This window comes from Sturnus vulgaris, chromosome 26 (assembly GCF_052056855.1).
Source record: "Sturnus vulgaris isolate bStuVul1 chromosome 26, bStuVul1.hap1, whole genome shotgun sequence".
Lineage (NCBI taxonomy): Eukaryota > Metazoa > Chordata > Aves > Passeriformes > Sturnidae > Sturnus > Sturnus vulgaris.
In genome coordinates, this window is record NC_142268.1 from 4,013,780 (window position 1) to 4,034,226 (window position 20,447).

Genomic DNA, 20,447 nt, shown 5'->3' on the forward strand with positions numbered 1-20,447 from the left:
AAGCCAATTAAAGGGCCCAGCAAGAGCCCCCACTTTGCACCACATCACTGCTCACACACCCCCAGGTCATTCTGTGCTGCATCTCCGAGGAGTTTCAGGGAATTTTCCGTGTGTTCCATGGGATTTCAGCACTGCTGAGCCCAGGGATGGGCTGTGGGGGAAACTTTAAACTCCCACACATTTCACAGCACTCAGATCTCCCAGGGCCCCACTCAGAGACTTCTACTCACACCTGGTGAAATAAACCCATCCCAGGGATTCCCTGCTCCAAGGTTTTATAGAGGAAAGATTCTTCATCTCCAACAGTGCCAAACAAGCCTGCAAGTACTACAAACATGGAAATACCACACTTTAAAGCTCATCTCCTTTGGACACTTATTTGTTGTACCTTCAAGATTTGTTAATTCCAGCATCACAAGGAGCCCTTTCCCCCCCCTGCTCACCATCCTGAGCACCGAGGGGTGTCTGAGCAGCCCCAGCACAGCCCCCCCCCCACCCCCAAGAAGCCTGGCCAGCCTCAGTGGCACCACTGAGCTGCAGGAGTGCCACAAACCTTCCCAGCTCACAGCCAGAATTCCTGGAGTCACCCGGCACACTGGAAAGGCTGCACTGTTATGTGAACACTAAAATTCCAGGTATTTAATTTGCGTATTTGGTATTTAAAGCAGCCATGGGCTGAGCTGATCGTGTTCCACTCGAGACTTCCCAACCAAATCACGCCCTGAATATCCTACAAAACACTGGCAGAGCAGGGAATCACTGGTCCCAATTACCACACCTGCTAATTATTCACTAGAAGTCTAGACTTTTCCAGGATTGCTGGATTATTTCAAGCCCTGTCAGAGCACATCCATGAGTTCCAGTGAAGCAAAGAACGAGCAAAGCCTTTCCACACCTGCAACTTTAATGGTTGGGGCAGTTCCAGAGCCACCTCTTCAAGAGTGCAAGTCTTTAAACAGCTTAAAACCAGCAATAAAAAGTAAAATATAAATTTTTATTTAGAATTAAAGCAAATACTTCAGTATCACAAACACAATATTAAACTTCAAGAAATATACTGCTAAATTTGGAGGGAGCATTTATTTTTGCACAACCACAACATGCGCACAAAAATCCAGAGAAAGATGTGGAGTCTGAAATTTTCAACATCTCACCACCAAAGCAGCTGGGTCACACAAGGTTTCGTACAAGAGTTAAGATAGACTGGAATAAGATGTTGACAAAATTTCTACAGAATCATCTTTATAGACAACAAGAAAGCTCTAAAGAGGCAAACATTGCAATCTAGTCTTCTTCTGCTGAGTCTCTCTCAAACGTGTAGGCCATGAAGCAAGCATCTGGTCTCTTGGGGACAAGGGGATGCCCTGGTCTCACAATCTCAAAGCCCAAAAAGCTGAAAGTACGGAGCAGTGCAGCTAGAAAATAAAGGAGACAGGTTTCACCCACGGGATACTGAAAAAAAATCTTAAATTTCCATCAAAAGGAATTTAATGTGTCTGAATGTGCAGAGAACACCCACCTCTGTCATCTCTGTTTTTGTGGAAACAGATGAACACGTGCTCAACTCGGAGCTGTTCTTCAGCAAACTCGAGAAGAACAGCAAAGCTGCAAGAGAAACACCAGGGGCTCAGGGTCTGTGGATAAGGGGAAATGTCCTGGGATGGGAGAGACCCTCAGGGATGATCATTGCAGCCCCTGGCCCTGCACAGACCCCCCAACAATCCCACCCTGAGCATTGTCTGAATGCTTCTTCAGAGAGAAAGTTAGCAGGGCCCTGAGAGCCAATCCACACAGCAATTCCTACGGAGGAGGCACAGGCTGCAGCCTCACACCACACAAGCAGAACTCAAGGGCAGGACTCCTCAGTGGCACAGAAAATGTGTTTGTGACACAGCTGAAGGAGCTGCAGTGAGAGACTCAAAGCAGCCTGGAATTCTCAGTGCCTAAACCAGCCTGAAATCCCAAACTTTGGGCTGGTTCTGCCTGCAGCCCGGAAACCAGGCTAACAAGAGAGTCTCAAGTACCAAAATTAAACTCAAGCTTTGAAAATACAAAGAGCAAAGTGTTCTCCCACCCCACGGAAAGGCCTCATGTTAACCCACAGCCAAGTTTTCCCTGACCCACCTGTCCTTGCTCCCCTCAGGCAGAGCACCACTGGGAATTTCGATGTAGAGGTTGTTGTTGTTCAGCACTGCTCTCCAACTGATGTGTTTGGCATCTGTAAGCCTTGACTGGACATTGAGAATTCTTGTCCTGTTGTTAGGTGTTAGTTCTTCTGTGACATTCAGCCGATTATCCTGCAGCAGGGAGAAGGACAGATTTATTTTTTCTTTCATTTTTGGAGGAGGGATTGAAACAGGGGAATGCTGTCAAGCTCACCAAGAGCTGTTTGCTCCTCATACTCACCGAATAAAATAAATTAGCTGAAAGATTGTGATCCCTCTGACTATTCCCTCGCCCACCTGGGATCTTCAGGGGTGGGTGAGGGACATCAGGAGCACCACCGAGGCCCCGGACCCAGGTTACTACAGCAATTGAAGGGAACCCTGGAACTGCAAAGGGACCATGGTTAGACAGGCAGGAAGGCTTGGACAAAGCCCTGGGACTTCCAGGATTTAAAGTGTGTCAAAAAAACCCAAACCTAGGCCAAAGGACTCCTCCCACTGCGAGTGGGAGGACAAAGGAAGCTCCACAGCAGGGGCAAGGACAGGGACAGTGCCCAGGGAGCTTCCACTGCAGTACTGTGAGTGAAGATTCACTTGGAAATGAAAAATACTCAGGTTGAGTGAGCCAGGTGTGTGTCTGTGCCAGGGCAGGCCTGATCTGACCTCATGAGAAGAACCTTCCTGCAGGAATGTGCTGTTTTCAGCCCTCCTTGGTCTCAGGCAGCACAAAGCCCCAGCCCAGCAAGGCAGGGCTCACTTTTCCCTGGGATATTCATCAGAGACCTTCCCAGCTCGAGGCCAGGCAATTCCAGGGAATCGTCTCCACCTCCAGCATTTTCAGCTTGAGCTGAGGCCACACCTGAATCTCTGCAAAGCCTCCAAAAACACCTCCAAAACCTCTTCCCACTGAATTCCTCAGAGCGATTCCACAACGCTCAGCACTCGAGGAGGAGGAAAACGCTGCATTTCTGAAGGTGTGAGGAATATTTTTAAGTTTCTCCCCATCCTTTTCAAGGCTGTTTCACTCCTCCCGTGGCAGAGCAGCGCTGGCCCCTCCCTCTGCACCATCCTTCACCCGCAGGCTCCACTCTTGAGTTGCGTCATCTCAGCAGATGCAGCAATCGAGGCCCTTGGGGGAATTTTCACAATCGTCCTGTCTCCGGGTGCCAGCAGCAGCCACTGCAGCCATTTGCAAATCCGAATAAACAGCTACAAAATAATCCACCATTTTGCACACTTCGCACCCAACTCGCGGGGTTTGGATTGGTTTGGGTTTTTTGTTTTTGTTTTTTTTTTTAACGAGCTTGAAACTTGTGAGGAATAATCCGTATTAGAAAGGCTGGGAATGGGCAAAGAGATTAAATATATGCTGGAAGGTAAATTATATTTATATTTTGATGTACAGCAAGAACAACAATTGCAAAGTTTTATTAAAAATACAAAATTTGCTGTAACAGAATGCGTTATTTTAATTAAATAAGTCGCCAATCCATTATTTTAAGAGACTTTTTCTTCAGTACCAACACTATTTTTATCTGAGAATGACTGTGAACTATACATTTCTAATTTCCCTTCAAAATAAGCCCGAAATAACCTTTTCCAAACGTGTGCTGTGGCAATCTTTAACAACTTCACCTCTCTACCCCAAAAAGGTGGTGCAGAAGGAAGGTTTGCGACCATAAATATATTTTTGTGATGTTTCTGTGCACTTAGGGAGGAAAAAAAAAAACATATTTAACCTTCAGTTAAATATAAAAACAGCTTAAAAACTCCTTCCGCAGTCCACACACGAGGTGGAAAGGGCAGATTGATGTCCTGAGCATCCAGCACTCCACACCAGCCACCTTAATTCAGGTATTTTCTTTCTTCCCAGCACCTGTGCGTGGTGTTTAATCTTTCCCTTGTGCTTTTAACCAACAGCTCTCCTAACACTCTTACCCTCGATTAGTTTTGCGGAGTATCCCCGGTTACATAAGGGGATAACAGCCTTCAATCCTTCGATATCTTTACCTAATTGTTGTTTTCCCCTCGCCCCCCTCCCCCCCCCCCCCCAGCCCTGCCCGGAGCCTCTCCCAGCCCGGGGATGCCCTCGGGGGTCCCTCCCAGGGCCAGGACAGCGCTGAGGCCTCAAAATCGCCCCTTTTTTTGTGGTTTTTCCACCCTCCCCTACCGCCTTGCCCCGCGCGGCGGGGGCAGGGCCGCCCCTCCCCCGCCGGCCACGCAGCGTCCCCCGCCCCTCTCCGGCCACCAGGGAGGCGACAAGGAGGGCGAGGAAGAGGAAGGAGGCAGCGAGTGCCCAGCGGTGCGAGGCTGAGGGAGGCCGCGGCGCCTCACCTGCTCTGTCCGGTACTGAGGCTCAGCACAGCGGGCATGATGGTGCTTTTATTCCCCTCTTTCTCTCTAGCGAAGCAGTGGCTGTTGAGTATCCGTTGCAGGGAGGATTTCACCATCCGGCCGCTCTGGTCCGAACCCCGAAACCCTCCGCCGCCTCCGCCCCCCTCTCCCCAGGCGCTGCTACACAAAATGGCACCGCGGCCCCAGTGCCTCCCTATATACCCTCCGTCTGTCACGCCCACTTATAGACCACGCCCCTCAGCGCGCGCCACGCCCCCCCACAGGCAGACGGCTTCTATTGGACAGTTTAGGTGTCTATTAGATAATCTGGATTTCTATTGGCTGAGTGGAGCCCGGGGGACGGGACATCGGCCGGGGGTGCTGCACGGGAGGAGGGGAGTAGAGGCGCGTGATTGGCTGCGCGCGCCGCCGGTGGGCGGGGCCTGGCGGGGCATCGGCCGGCGGGCGATCCGCAACCCCACACTGCCCTCGGAGCCGCCGGTTCGAGTCCCGCGCCCGCGCCCCGCCCGGCTGAGGTAACCGGGGGGGCCGGGGGAGGAGCGGGATGTGAGGGAGCAAAGGGAGGGAGAGACGTGAAGAGTCATGGAAAGAGATGGAAAAACACGGACAGAGCCGCCGGGTGCAGCCCTGGCGCTGGAAGCAGCGGAGGGGCGGCAGCACAACCACCTGTGGGACCCGCGGGGGCATCGCCGCCCTCGGAGCTTCGCATAAAGCTTGGTGCTGAGGGAAACTTTTAATTAAAAACTAATAATAAATCCCTACAAGTAGTGGGGAGGGTCCCTGAAAGGTCGGGCTGAGGTTGTGACCTGGTTTTGTGTCCAGTATTTGGGCTGGTCCCCTTTGGCCTGGCTGTGGTTTATGGGTTTATAGGGGAATAGGAATGGGGAATAGTTGGTTTATGAATTTATAAGGGAATGGGGATGGGGAATAATTAGGTCAAGAATTTATAAAGGAATAAGGTTGGGTAACAGTGAGTTTATGGGTTTATAGTGGAAAAGGGATAAGGAATGGATGGTTTATGGATTTATAGAGAATAGGGATAGGGAATGGTTCATGGATTGATAGTGAAATAGGGCTGAGGAAAGAATGGTTCATGGATTTATAAGGGAGTAGGGATGGGAAGTGGTTGATTTATAGGGGAATGGGGATGGGGAATGGTTAGATCATGGATTTATAGGGGATTAGGGATGGGGAACGGTTGGTTTATGGATCAGTGGGGACTAGGGGTGGGGAATGGTTGACAGTGATGATCTTTTGGGCTAAAAAGGCTTTTTTGCTGTGCCTTCATGAAGAAGTGGGTAAACTCTGGTTATTAACCCAGCAGAAGTTGTGCTCATCCCTAGAACAGCCAACCCGTGCCCTCTGCTTTCCATCTCCTGCCAGGGGCTTGGAAATCCGAGGCTTGGGGATGTGGTTGGGTCTTTCTGCAGTCCCACAAGAAGAACAGTCCAGAGGAAAGGATGGGAATTTGGAGACAGGACACCCCCACTGCTCTTCTGGATGGGATTGATGGAAACACAGCTTCACCCCTTAGGGGTGAGGGTCAGCCTTCAAAATCCATCCTAAAGCAGCAAATGTGCACAACAAGCTAAATAGCTCGTCATTCCCATGGGTTTGGGCATGGATCTTTGGCTGAGCTGTTTCTGACAATTTCAGCCTGAAAACCAAGGCAGAGGCACATCCTGAGCAGTGGATTTTATCCTGTATGGAAAGAGAACTCCAAATAATGGTGTGAGTGATGGTGTTTGCAGGCAGGGATGCCTTGTAAGTTAAGTGGAGAAAGGTGTTTATAGAACCAAAGAAAACTGCTAAAGATACATTGTAATGGTTTTTAAAAATCGTAATTCTCTATTAAAAAAACTTGTAGATGGCTGCATTTCTTTTTTCTTCATCAACTCGGGCCACAAGACACCTGTTTTATTCCCTGCAGCTGCCAGAGCTGCATTTGGCCATTTCTTAGGGGATTTCATTACTACCTTATTTTTATTTGCTTGAAAATATCCCCGTCCAGGAGCTCTGAGCACAATGGATTGATGGGCTCCACTTTGCAGAGGGATCATTGTCTAAATCTCCACCCACCTTTTGTGTCCTGAAGCTGCTCGGATAACTCGGGATGGAACAAAGTGTCTGCTCTCCTGCAGCTCAGAGGAGAAGCCAGGGAAAAATCTGGGAGTCCTGGAAAGTAAAAGGGATGGGAGGAAAGTCCTTTTCCTGCTGCAGGTATCATTTAGCTCTCAGAACACGACATAAACTGAGCTTGTGCTTACTTCACCCTCGAGATTTGGGTGTTGATTTATGGAGGGGAAACTCTTCTGTTTAATGCATTAGCCAGAGTCCAACCTGAAACAATGGGATAGCTGCAATTCCGGAATATCCGGAGCACATCAGAGGAGATTTAGCAATTCCTGGTTTGTGTGTTGTGTTAGGAAGGTTTTCCTGCTGGGGGCTGGAGGTGTCAGGGGGTGGAAGGGCCACATTAGCATTCGGTGATGGATTTCATTATCTCCAATAATGGCATTTATTATTCCTGTAGTAATCCGGCTGTAATTCCTTATAATGGCTCTGTGTGAGGGGAATCAGTGCTGCAGCTGTTTCCTCTTCCCTGTGAACTGGGAACAGCTTTGCCCTTTGAGTCCCTGTCACCTCCATGGTCCATCACTCCATTTCACAGCTGAGTGCCTGGAAAGCTCTGGGAGCTCTGTGCTCTGCACAAGCCCCACCAACCTGTGCTGGGTTTGTGTTAAACACCACGGGGGATTAGTTCCAGCTGCAGTTCTGCTGAGATAGCCCAACTTCCACTTTAGCAGGGACAGTGATTCGTAAATCCTCACACAGAAGCTTCTGACTCACAATTTGAGGATTATGGCCGAGGCAATTGGAGATGCTGCCATCCCCAGCTGGTTTTTCACCCCTGGTTTGCTGTGATTGCCCCTCCTGTGGCAGAGGAACTCTGTACAGAGTTGTTGTTCCAGCTGCATTCCCAGTTTGGCATCACAATCCCTGGAATTACTGAATTTAGGGGGCAGTGAACCCTGACAGTCTGAGCAGCCCAGCTCTGCTGTGGCACAGCAGCTTTCAACACACAGGCAAGATTCACAGAATCCCGGAATATCCTGAGCTGGATCCCTCAGGGATGATGAGTGCAGCCCCTGTCCCTGCAGAGACCCCCCAACAATCCCACCCTGAGCATCCCTGAGAGCGCTGTCCAAACGCTCCTGGAGCTCTGGCAGCCTTGGGGCCGGGACCATTCCCTGGGGAGCCTGGGCAGTGCCCAGCACCCTCGGGGGGAAGAACCTTTCCCTGAGCTCCATGCCAAGCCCTGGCACAGCTCCAGCCCTTCCTGGGCTCCTGGCCCTGGCCCAGAGCAGAGCTCAGCCCCTGCCCCTCTGCCTCCCCTCGGGAGGAGCTGCAGCCCCCGAGGAGTCTCCCCTCAGTCTCCTCTGCTCCAGCTGAACGAGCCAAGTGCCCTCAGCTGCTCCTCAGAGCTTCCCCAGCTCCGTGTCCCTCCTTTGGACACTCCAACATCTGTAGATCCTCCTTTATTTCTTTATTACATCGCATTTTTACAACCTTTGCAAACAGAGAATCTCATCTCTCACGTTTATCCCAAATCCTGTGCAGGTGTCCTCAAACACACCGAGCCCTCCTCATTGCAGCTACCACAGCCTTCCCCTCTCCAACAACTGCATTTCCAAGGACCCTCCCAGTCCCACAGCCAGGAGCTTGGGTCAGTTCTCAGCTGTTGAGGGAGCTCTCCAGAGAGCCCCCAGCAGCTCCCAGTTGCTCTGTGCTCTTACCCCAAGCAGGTCGCAGCAACTGGGCTGCCTGAAACCTCCTGGGAAAGAATCTTGTGCAGCCTGAGTTACTCAATAACCAGAGCAGTTAATGAGGAAAGGACAGAAGCACCAACAAGCCAATCTCTGTCAGGGATCTAAGTTGAAATTGTTTCAGGCTGAGAAAAACCAAGGAGTTGATTTTCCCAGATTTTCCTTTCTTTGATTGTTTCCTTCTGCTTTTTACCCTCTTTTCACAAAAGAGGTCTCAGTAATTAAAATCACCAGTCAGTGATTCTTTGTCCAGCTTCTATGGGTTTTACTTTCTGCAATAATCTGGAAGAAGAGTTTATGGCAGCACAGGAAGAAAAGCAGATTGAAAACTGTTGTGAATGTATTAGAGCAAGAAATGGGTGTAGGATAAGTAACTGTCTTCCCTCTTCCCTGTGTTTTCAGGTGTGCAAGTGTTTGTGATCAGATAACACAAGATTGGTGCTTAGAAAGATGTTCAGGAGCTGAAACACCCACAAATTTCCTAAGGTTCTGAAATCCTGCACGTTGAAATCACAGCTCTGGAACATCATTTATTCCGAGAAGGAAAGATAAACCCTTCTGTCATTTAGGTGATTAAAGCAGGATTAAATCACACACAGCTGCAAAAACTGCTGCTACTGCCTGGTTTTCTGCCACCGCTGGAGCTGAGGCTGCTCCTGCATGTGTGTTCTAGAGGATCAACAAAGCTCCAGGGAAGGGGAATGGGACAAAAATCCTTTTTGACGACTAGCAGAAAGCCCTGTGTGTTTTGTGCTTTGCTGCATCACGCTGTCAGGGCTCTCCTGGAACGTGGAAATGGATGTTTGTGGCATTTAGCAGCATCAGGGGAATTCATCCTGCTCTGATTTGCTGATGAGGGAAGAACAACACAGAGAAAAACATGAGCTCTCTTCCAAAACATGTGCAGTCCATGCATAGCATTGCCCATTTAGTACCTCCCCAAAAATGGGAATAAAATTTATTAATTTATTAATTTTTTGAAGCAAGCTTTAAAATCAAGTGGATCTGATTGTCTTTTCTCTCTATTCCACTGCAGGAAGACTCTGCTTGCTCTTGCAGTTTTGAGAGGTGTCTAGAGATGCAGCCAAGCACCAAAACAGGACAGAAGCTGAGGCAGAGATGTCCATCAGGCCATGTTTTCATAGAAATCATTGTCTGTGATGACTTCACCCTGTAATTTAGCTGATTTTAGTCATGGAATAATTTAAATGTTCCTGTTGGTCAGCTCTCTGTGGAGACAAAGGATAGCAAAAAGCTTGTGAGGCTTTATCAAAACACTGGACAGTGTTATTTGTAAACTTATCAGATTATAAGTCTTATTTTAAAAAATGGCTCTTAAATCTATCCCTCTCCTTCCTTAATACTTCTGGTTCATCTCACAGGTAACAGTTAAGTACCAGTTATCTAATTTTAAATACTCCCCCACTAAATCAGTCTTTAGTGTGTCAGCATCTATTCTGATCTTTGTGGGACAAGTAATTAGAACACCTTTTCTAGCTGGAAAACTCTCATTTTCATTGTCATCCCTGTGAGAATGATTTCATTTGAAGGTCAGGTTTTCTGCAGACCCATTTGTGCTGGAAGGAGACTCTGCCAAATGAAGCCAGAATTTTTAGGTGTTTACCAGCACAAGGAAGAATTTATTTTTCCAAGATCTTTGAGAGATACTGAAGTAGAAGAAAACAGTCATCAGGCCAACAAAAAAAAAAGTCTGTACTCTCACCAAAAAAAACTTTGGATCTCTGTTTTTCCACTTCAAAACAGCTGGCATGGAGAGAGATTGAATGCAGATGAGGTAATAGATGTTTAAAATGCTGTAAATTCTCATTTATCTGAATGAGGGGTGGAATCCAACATCACCTGGGCAACTGGGAAAGGCTGAGTTGTTCTTTTTGAGTTTGCAGGATCAAACTGAGCAGTTTCCACATAAAAATAATGTGGGAGAAGGGGGGAAGGTTTTAGTGGGAACAGGAAATCAGCTGGAAAGGGGCTTGGCCAAGAGCAGGAGCCACAAGGAACACTCAGAGGGTGGCACCTTATGATTTCTGGGAAGGAGGTGTGCTGGGGCACTTTGTTGTTATGGGTCTGTAATTTAGGGATAATGTTCCACAACACTGATTCCTGTATTGATTTTTCTCTGGCTGTTGCTGCCAGTTATGAACAAATGGCCCTGAGGAATTTGGAGGTGGTTGCAGCACAATCAAGTGAGAGACATTGCAGCAACCTCCCTTCCCCTCCCCATTTTCTGTTTCGTTTCTGCTGGGCCAGAGGCAGCTCAGCTCCAGCCTCTCTCCCGACTTACCCCGAGGTGATGGAGCTCTGGTTCTTGCTGAGGAGTCACAGAGGGGAGTTAATTTGGGGAGGGGATGTCCCTGTCCCTCCTGTTTGCATGGAGAGGGCGTTGGGGTCCTGAGCAAACCCTTTGCAAACCCCTCCACAATCCATCCCATCACGATCAGCATTTCAGGCTCCCTGCAATTCCTCCATGAACATTTTCCTTCCTTCTCTTGCTTGCTGGAGCCTTTGTGTGCTGGATTTAGGGGTTTATTTTTTGGTTCCATTTCCCCCCCGACCAGAATCCAGCACCATCCGAGGTTTCCCTGCAGGACAATCCCTTTGCCTCTGCTGGGAAGGGGAATGGGACAGCCTGGCTTGTTCTCCTCCAGTTCCTCTTGTGCTTGGATCAGGCAGCCTCAGGGATGAGGAAGTGCACGGTGCAGCTCTGCTTTTGTAACCCCTAATTTCGTTTGGAAATGTTATCCAAACAAACAGCTGCCAGCAGGATGAGCGTTAAGACCTGTGCAAAGGCTGCTCTGTCAGAAACGAGCTCACAGTGAGCTTTGCCTGCTGAAACATTTCACCCAGCAGCTCATTAACATGGAGATACTCAAAGGAGATTTCCCCCCCCCATTAGATCCTGCATGATAAGTGCTTTAACAAGCATATTTTCCCATAAATAAAATGAGCAGGCCTGGAGGGCAGGGAAGGTTATTTTGCCTGGAATCAGTTCTATCCCACGCTCACCCCTTGGAGAGTTGGGGCTGAGGGAACCAGTTCACCCTGAGAGAGAGCCAGAGACCAACAGGCAGAGGGGGATTTCTTCTAGCTCTGTGTGCTCCACACTGCTTTATTTTGGGAATAATCCACGTGGATTCTGTCACTGGCCAGAACTCAGGGCCAGGGCAGCCCTTGGGGTGCCGCAGGAGGGACAGGAAAGTCCAACTTTGGTAAAAAATTTATTTTTCCAGGCTGTTTTTTGAGCTGCAGGAGGGACAGGAAGGTGCAGCCTGGGGAAAGCTGCTTTGGCCAGGCTGTTTTTTGAGCTGCAGGCGGCCTCGTGCTCTCTGCATCCGTGTCTGAACCAATATTTACTCAGGGCTCTGTGTACTGGGATTGTCAGCAATCCCTGCAGTGAGAGCAGGGCTGGAGCCAGCATCAGCCCAGCTTAGCAGCTTCCCTTTGTTTACATCTTTTTAAAAAATACTCCTGACTTCCAGACTGGGGAGAGGTGGCAGCATGACAGCTCTGGTGAGCACAAGCCTTCCCTGCAGAGACCTGCAGAGGCTCTGCAGCCAAAAATCCCCTCTGCAAGTGGGTGGGAGCAGACCCCCAGCCTGGGTAGGCCTTGGCATCTCCCCAGCAAGTGACAAACCTGCTCTGGAAATGACAAACCAAAGTCCAAAGCCTGGGTGCTCCCTAAGGGACTGGCACCAAACTGCCATCAAAGGAGCCCCCAGGCTGCCACCACACTCAGGAGTGGAGGCTTTAAAATGAAGGCAGCTCTAGTTCACTGCCAGAATTTTCCAGTTTTCCCGGAGAGTTTTATTTATGAAGCTGTTCTAGGTACAGATTAACTTCCCCTGCCTCCTGTTGGTCATTAACTCTGGGAGAAGCTGACGTTTGAAGGGTTCATTGCTCGAGGAGAGGGGTGAGCACTGCAGCACTTCACAGCCACTCTCCTGTGGTGCCTGTCCTGGTGTTTCCAGAGAAACCAGATTTTAGGGAGCTCTTTATTCCCATGTGTCCTGCTGTGTGTGTCACACACAGACACCCTGACTCTTCTTTGGGAAGGCAAAACCCCACTTCCAACAGAGCTGAGCACGTGCCCTGCACTCTTAACGAGACCAGCAGATTTCCTGAGTGCTGGAAGATAAAGAGGTGGCATAAGGAAAGTAAAGACCCTTGAAATTACTGCTCGGGCTTGGAGCTGTGACCTATTTAGTTTGATTTCCTGCTCATGGTGACTTTTGCCAGCTACTTCAGGTGATGAGCTGAAAACCTCCTGCCTCAGAGGTGTGTGGAAGACTGGGAGTGGCTGTGACTACTGGAAATAAACTGGACCTGAGATTTAGTTCTGAGATCTGTTTTCATCAGAAAACAGGGTGATCAGAAGGTTTGTTCTTGGGTCAGAGTTTCCCTGTTGGATTGTCCAGTGAGTAAATCTTTCCAGACTCTGCTGGTGCTCTGCCTTCCTGCTCCTTTCCCTGGACTTTAGTCCTGCAGCACTTTCATTTCTCAGCTCACAGTTCCTCGTTCCCCTTGACATTCCTCTGTTTGTTTGGCTTCACCCACAGCCACATCCTGGGGCCAGGATCACGGACTGGGCACTCTCAGCCCATCTTCAACCTCCTTGGGTTCATAAGGGAAGAAAACTTCACCTGGAATCCCTGAAGGAACGGGATGTGACAGGAAGCAATGGCAGTCAGCAGGTCAGCCCTGCAGCTCTGCTAAACCCGGACTCGGGCTTAACGTTAAACCTGATCCACAGCGTCCTGGGTATTCCTGAGACAGGGAGCACAGGTCTGTGGTTTGTGTTTAGGTCCCTGTGACCCCTGCAGCCCCTTTGGAGCTGGGATTCCAGCAGGAGCTGCCCCAGGTCCCTGGGGATTGGGAGCTGCTCTGGCTCTCCCTCCCTTCTCTGGGAAAAATGGACTGGGAGAAATTCAGGTCGCTTTGAAAAGTCTCCTTTAAATAATAATAATTAAATAATGTTCCAAAGCAAAATGTTCATTTTAATCTAAATTATCTGTCCTAATCCTACCTCAGCTACCCTTATTTATTTTTTTAATCTCTTTGTCGCCTTTAAAAGCAGGGGAGATCACTTTGGCAGTGATAATCATGTTTAATTCTCTTTTCTATCATATTTGGCTTGTTTTCCCATGGTTTCCTCACTGTTTGGCATTGTCAGGTTTATGTTCTGCAATTTTAACTGTGATCAGGAATATTCCTGCTTTTCCCCATGTTATGGAGGTGGCTGCAGGATATCAGTTTATAGAGAACTGGATTGATTTTATCATTCTCGGGGTGGTGGTGATGGACCACAGGAGCCACCCCTGTCATTGTCACACAACACAATGGCACCAAAATTCTGGTTATTTGTATCATCACTCCCAGTGTCCCTGGGACTTAGAAAACTCAGAATTTTAACAACAAGCCTCTCCTGAGGCTTCTGTGCAAAGCAGTGCAAATGAAGTTAATTAATATGATTAAGCCTTGATCTTTCTGGTCCAAACTGTGACACCAAGGCTGGGACCAGGGCATTCCAGCTGTTCCAGGACTGGTGTTCCCAGGTCTCTGTGGGATGTGGAGGGTCCTTGGGGTCCCTGCTGGCAGCAGTTCTGTGCCCAGCTTTGGACAGAGGGGTCAGAGAAGCCCCTTTTGTGTCACAGGTTGTGTTAGTTGCCATTGTGGAAGGACAAATAACCCAGGATCCTGCCCTAAAAATGAAGGGCTTTTCAGGAACCCTTCCTGACAAACCTGGTCAGAAAACTCTTTAGAGAGAGGGAGGCCAACATTTCCCTACCAATCCCTTCCAATACTAAAAAGTATTTGGGATTTTCCCCCTTAAATCCATGGCTGCTGTTCATCTCCCACTTCCCACAGGCAGGAACAGTTTTTCTCCAGTCTGTTCTCATTGGATTCAGCCAGGACACATCCAAAGTCTTTTCTTTCATCCAAAGCACTTACTAATTCCACTGAAGCCTTTTTTCCATGACTTTTTTTCCCCTGACCTCCAGGTATAACAGCTCTGATGCAATGGGAGGAAACTGGGATTTGGGAAAACAAGCTGTCCTTCATTTTCCTTGGAAATCAGCTGTTGTTGCAGCTCTCCCAGATCCCTGCTCCCTGGAATGCTTGGAAAAGCTCCTGTTCCCAAGGCATTCCCAATCCTTGGGCTGACTTTTCACCTGGGGAGGTTTCAAGAGCTCTTGGTGCAGCTTTATGGGCACACTGAGCATTCTTTGCCTGCAAGGTTTGGCTTCCCAGTTTGGAGACCTGGATGTGGAATGTGTTTGCTGTTGGAGGGATAGGGCAGGGGGGACCTTCTGAGCCCAATCCTGCTGTCCACGTGTGGTCCAAGGATTCCTAAAGGCACAGAGCTCCCCCTTCAGCCCCCAGTGTGTCCCTTCCACAAGCTGGGAGCTCTCCTTCTGAATTCCAGTTATATTTATTTTAGCCAGTATTTTCCCCCGGCTGGTTTCATGCCAGCATTGTCTTTATGCTTAAATTGGCATCTTGGCTCTCTCTTGGTGCTTTTGTGTGTAGCAATCCAACCCCTTTGTTTTGGTAGGCAAAGCAAACTGAGACTTTCCTCTGTAAATCTTTCTTTCTCCTTTCCCTGCTTCTTGTCAAGGAAGCCTCTCAGCCATCCAAAATCATTCCCACACAAGTTATTTATGGAAAGCATCTCTCCACGACCACCTAAGTGCCATCACCTCTTAGGTAAAACCCAAGTGTTTCTAAATTCATTTGCTGGATGTTGGCAAAGGAGCTAAAAAATCACAAACACCCAAGCAGAGCAAGGAGGGAAGAGTTTGGCACATTTACATGGCAGGGTTATGATTTGACAAGGATCACAGAATCATGGAATCATGGAATGCTTTAGGTTGGAGGGACCTTAAAGACCACCCAGTGCCACCCCTGCCATGGCAGGGACACCTTCCACTGTCCCAGGCTGCTCCAATCCCAATGTCCAGCCTGGCCTGGGACACTGCCAGGGATCCAGGGGCAGCCACAGCTGCTCTGGGCACCCTGTGCCAGCCCTGCCCACCCTGCCAGGGAACAATTCCTGCCCAATATCCCATATTAATGTTGCTATTGGATCCTCACCCTGGACCCTGTGACCCCTGTGGGTCTCTGCTTTGATATTCTGTTGGAAGCTGCCTCCAGTGGTCTGGCAAAGGGATCCCAACCAGCCCTGCCTGAGCCCCTGGCTCAGGAGGATAGAGGTGGAAGGAGTTTGGCAAAACCTCACTCTGCACCACAGAAATGTTGCTTAGATATCTCCCAGCAGGAGTCTGGGTCTGTTTAGCTCCTGTGTGCTGATCTTTGATCAGGAACTAAGAATTGATGTGGGTTTTTTTGTGGAAACTGAGTGCTTTTCATATTTCTTCACAGCCAGAGCTAAGAGTCCTCTTGCCAGGGTTCCCACAAGACCAGAGGTGTTGTCCCTTGAGCCCTGGATGCTCCCAGGGGGGTTTAACAGGAACACCGCAGGGGAGAGGAGCTCAGAAATGCTGCCATGACTTGATGTGCAAGAGAAGCAAAGCTGCCAAACCAAACCGTGCCTCCTGCTGTCCTGCAGGCCCCAGGAGGGACATTTCAAAGTTCTTTTCATTTCAAAAGTCTGAAGCTCTTATTTGGGGCAGGTCTGGGCTATAAAATCTGATCTTTTCACAGGTTTGACACGTGGGGAGGGGATTTTTGAGGGCCCAGACCTTGTCACCTTCCTCCTGAGGGGGCTGAGGGTGGTGCTCAGAGCCAGGGATGAAATTCCTCCCTCTGAAGAGAGATTCTGGCTGGAGGCACAGGGCAAGGGGGAAAGGCTTTCACTGTCAGAGGGCAGGGTTTGGTGGGATATTGGATGGGTGAGGGTGGGCAGGCCCTGGCACAGGGTGCCCAGAGCAGCTGTGGCTGCCCCTGGATCCCTGGCAGTGTCCCAGGCCAGGTTGGACATTGGGATTGGAGCAGCCTGGGACAGTGGAAGGTGTCCCTGCAGGGGGTGGCACCGGATGGGCTTTAAGGGCCCTTCCAACACCAAAGACCATTCCAGGTCTTTGAAAGGAGATTGGAAGGGAATCAGGGGTCAAGGGGGAAAAAGGATCCTGGCAAAGCTTTGCTTGACTTGGAGTTCAGCCTTCTGTGCTTCAGGACTTGGACCCCAGTCCCAGGCCCTGCTCCTGCCCCAGCCTTGTCCAGCCCAGCCCCCTTTGGGCTGTCGGGGGATGGTGCTCAGGGTGCCCAGGGCTCCCTGCTCCCCTCTGAAGCCGGGATCCATCCTCAGCACGAGCACACCCTGTCCCCAGGAGCAGCCCTTGGATGGGGCAGGGAGTCTCCCGTGCGAGTGGGGGGCTGGATCCCAGGAGAAATCGGGCACAAGGCTGAAGCAAACCCTGCTGTGAAGTCACAGTGGCCTCCTTCCTCCCATACACTCTGCATGAAAAACGATGGTGCCCTTAAACCCCAAACCCATCGTGCCTTCTGTCTGTGCCAAAGCTGCCCCATCCCCTGTGGTCACTGCGCTGCAAAGAGAGAGAAAGGACAGCAACACACACGGAGCTCTTTGGGGAAAAAAGGGCAATTTATTGTATAGACAGCCCGGATTTAAAGTGTGTCAGTGCAGCCAGGACAGGACAGGAGCTCATTGGACAATTGGGAAAAACATCCTTGGGACAGCACCTCAGGATGTGTCCCACGGGAAAGACACCAGGGGTTAATGTTTATGATGTTTGTTACCATGTTCTCACCCTGGGAGATTCCTCCCTAACTGAAGCTGCAGTCAGCTTGTCAGCCTGGCAATGGAGCTGAGAGTCAGGAGAAATCCAGGCCTGAAAAGAATTCCCAAGCTGTAATTCCCCAGCTCTCTGAATGTGTGTGTCCACAATCCCCTCTGCCCTCCGCAGCCCGTCCCTGGGCAGGGCAGAGGCTGTGCCCGTGCTGGGCGAGGCTGACTCAGAGCCGGCTGCAGCGATCCCCTGCCCAGGGAGCGGAGCTGGAGCTGGAGCTGGAGCTGGAGCTGGAGCTGGAGCATCCCCCGCTCCTCCCGTCCCCCGCACCTCGGCACCGGCGGCTGGAGCAAGACACGACCGGTCCCTGCATGTGCATCGCCTTTGTGTGCCGGGGATGAGCACGAACTGCTGCAGGGGAGCATTTCAACCAGAAAAACCGTGCGGGGCTCGATTGTTCCCTGCATCCGTGGAAAATTACTCCTGTTCGCTCTCCCCTTTGCACGAGCAGCTCCAAAACATGCGGGGAGGGGGAGGAGGAGGGAGGTGTGTGTGCCTTTGGGGTCGGAGCTGCTGCTTTTTTTCTCTCTCTGCCTCTAAATGATTTCTTCTGAAAGGCTCCTGCCTTGGTGTCGCTGGGGCAAGCACAACAATCAGGAAGGGTTTTGGAGCCAGCCGCTTAAATGTCGCTGGGAAAAGAATAGGAAGAAATGAGTCCCTGCCACGGCAGCGATGCGGCTCCATCCCCCATCCCTCCCCCCCTCCCTCCCCTGCCCATCTGGCACAAGGAGAAGCAGATGGGAGGGGTGGCCGTGTGCTGGTCCCACTCCCGCGGGGGCTGTGCTCCATCCCTGAGCTCCTCTGGAGCATCGGGGGCATTCCCTGGGCAGGGGAGGGCAGGAATGGACAGGGACAGGGACAAGGATAGGGACACAGTCCCCATCCTGCAGGCTGTGGGTCCGTCCCCCTTCCCATGACTCCCGTCCTCCGAGGCTGCCCGGGCTGTCCCTTCCCCAGGGGTTTGCTTTGCTGGGCTGCTCCGTTTTCCTTTCATTGCCTTTTTCAGACGTTGCCTTTTTAACCAGATTTTTTGGCTCGTTTTCTCGCCCACGTCCCCAATTCTTTTCCTTCTTCCTTTTACATTCCCTCCCTCTGCTCCCAGTGCTGCCCAGCTTTTCCCTTTACCTCCTGCTTTCACTCTCCTTGTATTTTCTTGGTGGTCCTGCCAACAACCTTCTGGGATATAAGAAAAGGAAAATCTCAGGGCTACACAGCTGAGAAGCTTCCCTTAGGAACTGAGGCTGGCTTGGATGACTTTTTAACTCCCTTTCCTTAAATTATTTTTAAACCATTCCTTCCCTCACCACTGCATTCCCAGCTGGATCCCTGGTGCTGTGGGACACACCCCAGCCCCAGCTGCACTGCCGGGATGGAGGTGGGAAAGCTCAGGGCAGAAACATTCCCAGGAGCTGGCTCTGTGCTTGGCCTGGTTTTGTCCCTAAAAACCAGGGGAAAATCAGATATTGAAGTTTGACTGAGCAGTCGCTGCCATAGCCAGGCACTTCCAAAGGAGGAAGGCAGAGGCTTGGCTGTGGAAGGGATGGAGTTAAAGGAATGGAGTCCCAGGCTGGGTGGATCAAGGATGAATCCTGGTTGTGGGAATGTGAAAGTGGATCACACATGATTCTTGGTTTTGGGAATATGAAAGTGGATCATGCAGAGTTGTTCCTGTCTCCTACAGCACCTTTTGCACCTGAGGGACTTGGGTTGAGCTTTTTTCCTTGTATTTTTGCTTTTCTGTTTTGTTTTCTTCTACTTTGAAATCCCTCTTGTGCCCCTGGTATCTCCAAAACTCAGTGAGAGCCTCTTCCCAAGGAGGTGGAACATTCCAGGTCCTCAGCTGGGGCTGCCTGTGGGATGTGACAGGAGCCACCTGACTGCCTTGGAGATTTCCTTCACTCAAATTCAGCTTTGATTTTGCAACAAAGCTGAATCTGACAGTGACCAAAGGTAGGAGGAATTGTAGAATCATGGAATATACATTCCATGATTCTCTCAGCTGGGAGAGACCCACAGGGATCATCCAAGCAGCTGGAGGCATCTCCATGTACAACCAGGGAGCTGCTCCTGGCATTCCTCTGTATTTGTTAATCTTTTTTTCCCAAAACCTTGAGCTTTGAGCTTTCTCTGCAGTGGCCAGGCCTGGTCAGGCCAGCAGGAAGTGGTGTTGAAAATGTTTTATTTCAAGTTCTTTAAAGCATTTGTGAAACTGCTGCTGAGCTGGAGGAGCTCTGCAGTGACCTCTCCTCCCTCCTGCCTTTGAATTTCTCACTTCCTTCTTTTCCCTGTTAGTGGGGAGCTGCTCTGGGTAGTGGCTGGTGAACTCCTCATCAAAGGCATTTCCAGCAGCAGGTTCCTGTGGCTCTCGGGGTCCCAGTTCCCTGGTTTGCTCTGGAATGATGGTGTGGGGAGCCAGGCTCAGCTGAGCTCTCTCCAAGCCAATCTCTTTCCCAGCAGTCTCTCACTGCAGACTCCCTGTCCCTTCCCCACAAACCCAGCAGCCTCTCCCTCCTGACTTTTGGAAATTCTTCCACTCAGGAATCAAGAATCATGAACTGAGATCATGGGACCAGTTAGTTCCAGGATTGGAGCAATCCCACTGCATTTTTTCCATGTGAATAACACCAGGAATCCCTTTCTGGGCACATATTGTGTCCCACCATGGGCACTGTTACACTGAGAGGGGTGAGCAGGGCAGGGAAACCTCAGCAAAACTGGAGAAAGGTTCCCCTGGCAATGGGTGGGGTGGAACTGTGAAAATTCAGAGTCATTCTGTCAGTTCCAGAGTCAGAGCAGTGTCTGTGTCACCAACACTGCAGCCTTGACACTTTTCCATGTGGGATTCCAGCCTGAAGGACACAGGACATTTAAGCAATAAGGAATTTCATGGCACTGACCTTCATGCGAAGAGGAAAAACTCAGGGTAGGAGCAAAAAGAGCAGCTGGAGGTTGGATCTAGGCTGGATCCTCCCATCCTGTGCCCAGGAGTTTATTCCCTGTTTTCTTGTTGCACGTCCATCTTTGCCTCACTTCGTTTTTAAATCCCCTTCCCTTTGCACATCTTTGTATCTCACATTGGCAGAAGTTCCTCAACTTTCCCACTTGTGCCATTTTCTGGCCTGTTTATGTCCCATAAATCAAGTCAGTGATGAGCTTGGCATGGGATTGAGATTTTCACAGCGGGATCCTTTTCTCCCCTTTAATTAAATATTACAGGTTCCTCTTGAATCCTCCCCCTGTGAAACTTTTATGAAAAGCATTAACAGGGTAATTTATGGGGAATCTGTTTTGATGTGCAGATCTGGGCCCAATTC

The 20,447-nt window shown here is 50.0% G+C and overlaps 2 protein-coding genes across 2 annotated transcripts in view; one reads left to right on the forward strand and one right to left on the reverse strand.

Annotated features, from left to right (window-relative positions):
- Positions 1-883: 883 nt before the first annotated feature.
- On the reverse strand, positions 884-4,685 carry OAZ1 (ornithine decarboxylase antizyme 1). Its single transcript, XM_014884404.2, is given in 6 exon segments — positions 884-1,415; positions 1,520-1,605; positions 2,125-2,297; positions 2,407-2,493; positions 2,495-2,552; positions 4,500-4,685. Coding segments are annotated over 6 exon segments (651 nt in total). The 5' UTR covers positions 4,616-4,685; the 3' UTR covers positions 884-1,284.
- Positions 4,686-4,977: 292 nt separating this feature from the next.
- Positions 4,978-20,447, forward strand: part of LOC148221207 (uncharacterized) — a 34,144-nt gene continuing 18,674 nt past the window's right edge. The window contains exon 1 of the mRNA XM_088179201.1: positions 4,978-5,035. The gene's annotated coding sequence lies outside the window, so the exon portion shown is untranslated. The remainder of the gene's footprint in view (positions 5,036-20,447) is intronic.